This window comes from Zonotrichia albicollis, chromosome 27, assembly GCF_047830755.1.
Source record: "Zonotrichia albicollis isolate bZonAlb1 chromosome 27, bZonAlb1.hap1, whole genome shotgun sequence".
Classification (NCBI taxonomy): domain Eukaryota; kingdom Metazoa; phylum Chordata; class Aves; order Passeriformes; family Passerellidae; genus Zonotrichia; species Zonotrichia albicollis.
Genome location: NC_133845.1, coordinates 2,887,383 through 2,893,382, shown reverse-complemented (window position 1 = coordinate 2,893,382; position 6,000 = coordinate 2,887,383). Strand labels below are relative to the sequence as shown.

At 52.4% G+C, this 6,000-nt stretch overlaps 1 protein-coding gene across 3 annotated transcripts in view; it reads right to left on the bottom strand.

Annotated features, from left to right (window-relative positions):
• Positions 1-382: 382 nt before the first annotated feature.
• Positions 383-6,000, bottom strand: part of GRIK4 (glutamate ionotropic receptor kainate type subunit 4) — a 216,641-nt gene continuing 211,023 nt past the window's right edge. For 2 of the 3 annotated variants that reach the window (XM_074527833.1, XM_074527832.1), the window contains 3 exons: positions 5,490-5,618; positions 2,904-3,022; positions 383-2,066 (listed from right to left, as the gene is read on the bottom strand). In XM_074527833.1, coding sequence (XP_074383934.1) covers positions 1,701-2,066; positions 2,904-3,022; positions 5,490-5,618 — 614 coding nt within the window. In that variant the 3' untranslated portion in view covers positions 383-1,700. Of the gene's footprint in view, positions 2,067-2,903; positions 3,023-5,489; positions 5,619-6,000 lie in introns of those variants that run through there. The other variant, XR_012577073.1, reaches the window with a different exon arrangement.

Sequence of the window (6,000 nt, the reverse complement as noted above, 5' to 3'; positions counted from 1 at the left end):
GGTTAAACCAGATTCCCTGCCCACCCTCCTCAGAAACATCTGCTGGCATCACCCTGGATTCACCCTTGGGCAGCTCCAGCCCCCAGCTATGGGAAAGGTGGAGCTGCATCCCTCCCTGCTCACCCTGCTGTCAGCTCTGAGTTCTCTCCTCCCTCATCACCAGGTATTTGCGCTTTATTTTAAATTGACCTTTAATTTTAACTCCTGTTTTCCATTCAGCTACACCAGGGGTGTGGACACTCTCAGGGAGCAGAGACCTTCAACAGCCAAAGCACCTCTTGCCTGTCAGGTTGCTGGGTTACTCCCTGAGCAGCCAAACTGTCTCACAACTTTCCTGACTCTGAACAGGGAAGGAAAGAGGAAAAAAAAAAAAAAAAGAGCATGATTATACAAGGACATCTTTTATTTAAGTACATTCAAGACAAAAAGAAAAGAAAACAATTCAAGAACAGGATGTACCTTCACTCAAGGCTTTATCTCCCCTGCCCCTCTCCATTGTCATCTCTTTCCTTTTACGACCAGAAATTGCATAGAATTTGTTTTTTCAATCAGAAAATTAAATTTGCCAGTGTAAACCCCACATCTGTACCAAGCAGAGGGTGAGCTGCTGCTGTTTCTAGGGAAGTCACTATTTTCCTCACACGAGATCCTGGGCTAATGTTTTTCTCAAACGCTGTGTGGCTGGAATTCACCCTGGAAGCTGAGGGTGCTCCGTGGGGTCATGGATTTGGGAACTCCTGGGCCTGGGGCAGAGCTCAGAGTCACTTCAGGAGCGTGCAGAGCACAGCCAGGGACACTTTGGGGGTCCCAACACCTCCTCCCTTGGCTGGTGGGGATGGGCAGCCCCTCCAGTGCTCCCCACTCACCTCCCCCAAAAGGCTCCTCCCCCACCCCATCCCTAGAATAGAAAGGAAAAGGAAAAGAAAGTAAAAAATAACCCCAGAATGAAACAAAAGACACAGAACCCCTGAAATTCCAGGCGTTTCAAGGCCTCTTTGAGTTCATTGTGTTCGTTGGCTGTTTTTTGGCATTTTAATATATATATTTATATATATCTATGTATAGATATATTTCTCTATATATGTAATTTCAACAACTCCTCAGATGGACTTCCAGCAAACGCTGCTTCTCACAGGGAGCGTGTCCCATCCCATCCTCCCCTTCCCCCTTCAACCCACCTGCCACCCTCGGAAAAGGAAGAAGAATTCAGCACCTGGTGCCTTGGAGACTGGGTCCTGACATACCCAAATTAAACAAAAAAACCCCAAAATAATGACTCCTCCCTTCCCAGAGCCACAGCAAATAAAAAGTCCCGCCCTTCCCTTGGAGAACATCCCGCAGTAAGTGATGGAGAGGCAGCGCCACCGTCCTTTCTCTGACCCTGGAGGGGAGAGTTCCAGGAACCCCTCCTTGACCCTGGGTGGGCAATTCCTGCTACACCAGCCACCCACCGCATCCCTCCATCCCAGAGACACCCTCTGGACACCCACCAGCCTGAGGACCTCCCTCCTGCCCCACCAGGCCGCGGTGGACACCAAAACCACAGCCGGGCCTCGGTGTCCACACCAAGATCCACCTCGCTCTGGAGAAGCCGGGTAACTGCTATTGATTTAAAAACGAGTTGACATTGTACAAGTCCGTGTTCTGTAAAATGGAACAGGACCCTCTCGTCCCCACCCCGATGCCCCCTCGGCCTGGCACTACTCGGGCCCGCTGCTGTTGGTGGCCTTGTCCCACTCCAGGCTCTCCTCGCTGCGCGCCGGCGACCCCGCGGCCGGCCGCGCCCGCAGCCCCTGGAAGCGGCGGCACTCGGGGCACACGCGGATGTGGGTGCAGCCCCGGGCCACCAGGGCAGCCTCCTGTGCCAGTCTTTGTGCCAGGGGGTCTGGCTCGCCCCCGCTGCACAGCTTGCCGTTGCTGAGCGTGGTGGTGCTGCGGGCTCGGCGCTCCTCGGGCGCCGCGGGGCGAGTCCGAACCACCGCCCCTCGCCTCCGACGGGGGTGGAAACTGTCCTTGCACAGGATGATGTTGCGCAGCTCCGTCACCATCTCTTGGCACACCGACACCTGTGGGGGAGAACAGAGCTGGGCTGCTCACCTGAGCGAGCTCTGGGTGCCTCAAGGGGCCTGGAGTGATGAGGGCTTGGAGTCCTCACCTACCCAAGCTCACCTGAGCAAGCTCTGAGTGCCTCAGGGGCTCTGGGTCCTCTGCGGGGTACAACGGAGCTGTGCTGCTCACCTGAGTGAGCTCTGAGTCCCTCTGGGTCCTGGAGTCATGAGGGTTTGGAGTCTTGACATACCCAAGCTCACCTGAGAGAGCTCTGAGTCCCTCAGGGGCTCTGGGTCCTGGAGTGATGTGGGCTTGGAGTGACCTGGGATGGTGGGAGGTGTCCCTGACCATGGCAAGGGGTGGAACTGGATGAGCTATAAGGTCCCTTCCAACCCAGTCTGTTTTAACATTCCATGATGTGATTCTGACACCAAATTTTTAGGGACTCGGTGCTGCTGGTTTTCAACTCCAATGCTTAGAATCTACACTTGGTTCAACCCAACTCTGCCTCTTATCAGAGACCCCTCTGTGTTCTTCATCCCCAGATCAGCACAGGATCCAAACCTGCTGCAGGTAGAAATCCCATCCCCAGGAAAGGTACCTGGATGTTGTACACATCTTTGATCCCTTTGAAAGCCCCTCAGAGCATCTCTATAGCCCTTGGAGCATCTCTACAGCCTCCCTGAGAGTTGGAGTGCATGAGAAACTCATGGATTTTATACCCTGCCCATAGGACCAAGCCTGTTCCTGGGTTTGAGCTGTCCTGGCTGGGATTGCTCCTCAGCCTGGGTCCATGACACCCCACAGACAGCAATAAACTCATCCTGTCCTCTCAGAACACTCCCAGCTCCTACCTCCGACTGTTCAGAGTGTCGAAGGCTCCACAAAAATTCCAGCATTGCCATAAAAATTGCTACGATTAAGCCGCAGATGAGCACCACGAAGATTCCACCAATGTTCTCCATCCCCAAGCCTGAAATAAAGCAGGAGAGACACTCTGGAGTGGCAGACACATCATAAATCTCAAGTATCACTGCACAGAAGCCCCAGGCTTTGCTGTTTTGTTGGCATTGTGGATGCCCAGCCAGGGACCAAAAGCACAGAGCCAGCAGTGTCCTATTAATAGCTGCCTGCATGACTCAGATGGCCCAAGTGAGTGACTTGCAATAACTGCAGGATCGAAGATGCCTGCTCAGAAATGATGATTTTGCAGATAAACAGCCAGAATGTTGGAGGGGAAGCTCAAAGCAATTTGTGGACAAACTGAAAACAGGAGGGGGAAAAACGCAGGATCAAAAGGGCACATTAATCCCTGCAAATTATTCACTGAGCTCCAGTGGCTTTGAACTTGAGAAGGAAGAGGAGCAAGGTTGTTAAAGGAGGAGAGATAAAGGAGACAGGGAAGGGCTTTAAAGGAAGCTGGCAGCAGGAAAAGCTCCTTTGATTGCATCACAAAGTGCTGCAGGAAAATGATTCCGGACTGCAGTGGGAAAGGAGAGGCTCCAAACAAGAGCAGGATGCTCTGTCACTACAGGGGGACAAATTGGGGTCCCTGCCACCCTGGGGCACCTGGCTGGGGTTGGCTGTCTCTGCCCAACACCCCTGGCCCATGAGGAGGGAACAGCCCCTTGCATGGACAGCTCATCCCACCTCCCCTGCACATTCCTATGGGATGACCATCATGCCTACCCAGCCTGCATTCCAGAAAGTTCCACCAGCTGAAGGAAAATCCATCCCTTAAAAACCTGAGCTTTCCATGTGCTGAGGCCATCACTTCACTTGCCACCATGGCCCTGATCCCCAAAACTGTGCCTCCATCTGTCTGTGAGAGGAGCTGACCTCAACATTTGGGATATGGTTCCTGTCTCCTGTGTTTGGTTTGGGTCTGTGATTGGATGGATTGCTAAAAAACATGTGCTCTGCCCAGGCTTGGCTGTGTGAGGCCATTACTCAACAAGAACATCTATAAAACTCTTCCTCTCCCTCCTGTAGCATTAAATCAAAGTGTAAGAATAGATGATTTATTGACTTGATCTCGGCGTGGCTTTTAGACATAAAACCTCACCAAAATCCTTGTAAATCGCTGACCTGTTTTGTTCTAAAACTTAGCAGGTCACATTTCTGCCTCCTCCTCCGTCATTCTTTTGGCACCACCCCCAGAGCAATGCAGGGAGTCTGTAAATCAGAGACTTTTGCAGAGGTGTTTCTACAGCAATGGCAAGGCAGATAAAACAGCCCAGAATCACAATTCAGACCCAAAGCTAAAGGCCATCCACTCCCCCCTGCAGCTCACAATGTGAATTTAGGGTTTGTACCTCTCTACACATCCTCCTATTATTCTGTCTGGGTGTCACCTCAGACACCCAAGCTCACTGAGAGATATTTCCTTTATCCATGCAGTTACAGCCTTCCTCATCTCCATGGCATAGGGAACAAACCAGCAGAAAAACTTGCCCAGGGTCACAGATTGTGCTGGGCAGTGCCAGACACAGCCCAGTTTCCCCTTCCAAAGCCATCTCAAAACAGCCCTCAGCCTAGATTCCACCTTAGAGCTGCCTTTGGCACAGCCCAGGGAGAAAATAAACCCTTCCACCTTCAAAAGTAACTCATTTAATAGCAATAACCTGATGTCTTACACCTTCAGCCTGGAGATGAATAACTGGGGCTGTCTGTAGAGCAGCACTGCCCAAAAGTGAGCATCACCTCCCAGCAGGAACTGCACAGACACACACACCTACACCTGCTGCAAGGTCAAAACTCCAAAAGAGCTTCCCAGCCCTGGCTTGGCTCTTTTCTCTGCTCCCACAAAGGTCACAAGGCTGTGCTTTTAACTGGGGGGCCTGCTGGCCTCGCAGAAAGCACTTGCTGAGGAAAGGGCCGCTGCCAAAACTAAAAAATGCAGCAACTGTGTTAAGCTGGCAACTGCTCTCATGCTGGGACATCAGCCTAATGTGGTGGCTTTTATGGCAATTTGCATAGCATTACCCAAAAGAATTTGCTCCTCAGTTTACAAATGTACTAATAAAGTCCTTGTGTCCCTTCCCCTGGCTGTTTAAAAGACGCTTTCACATGAAGCCATTAACCAGCGGGCCTGTGGTGGAGATCCATCTCCCTTCAAGGAACCCAGGATTTTGGTCTGATCCCCTCAGCCATCCATTTTCCCAGACATTCATTAGAAGCTAATTTACCCTCCATATGCCTCCAATATTTGTCATTTGGTTGTTCCCGCTATCTCTGCCCCAGGCAAAAACACACAGCATGAGGCGCGGTGGAGCTGCTCGGCTTTCTCCTTGAGTTGTGAAGGAAGGAATCTCAGGTCAGGAAAAGGGGGAAAAGCAATTCCCAGGCAGAAAACCTGTCAGACACACAGCTGGGCGTTCATCCTGGCACCTCTGGCCAGGACTTTTCTGTGCCTGGTCCCTTGGGAGTGCAGGGCTTACCTTTGGCTCTGTGGTCCTCCTCTTTGGGGCACTTCCCTCCTTCCCACCACTTGCGCTTCAGGATCTCCAGGCGGTTGTTCTCCTGCAGCTGGAGGATGGCCAGGTCGAACTCGTCACGGAACACGGAGCCTGCAACGCCGAGAGGGACGTGGTAGGGCCCCACCTTCCTCCCCATCATCATCCTCGCCCCACCCCAGTGTGCCCAGCTAGCACAGCTCCTCTCTAGGTGGCTTGGAGGGGCTGTCAGTCCATGCCAGCCATGGAAAACTGCAGCCACCCCGCTGGGAATGTCACCTGGTTAATGTCACCTGCAGAAGGTGACTTTGCCTGGCCACCAGGAGCCACACAGGCCACTGGAGCAGCTCCATGGCAAGGGGAGCTTTGGCTTTTGAATGAGTTCAGTACCCTGCTCCTGCAGACCACAGAGGTCCCTCTCTTGTCATTCCACCTCCAATTCCACCTCTCTTGTCATTCCACCCCCAATTTCACCTTGTTCTAACACTCCTTCCCT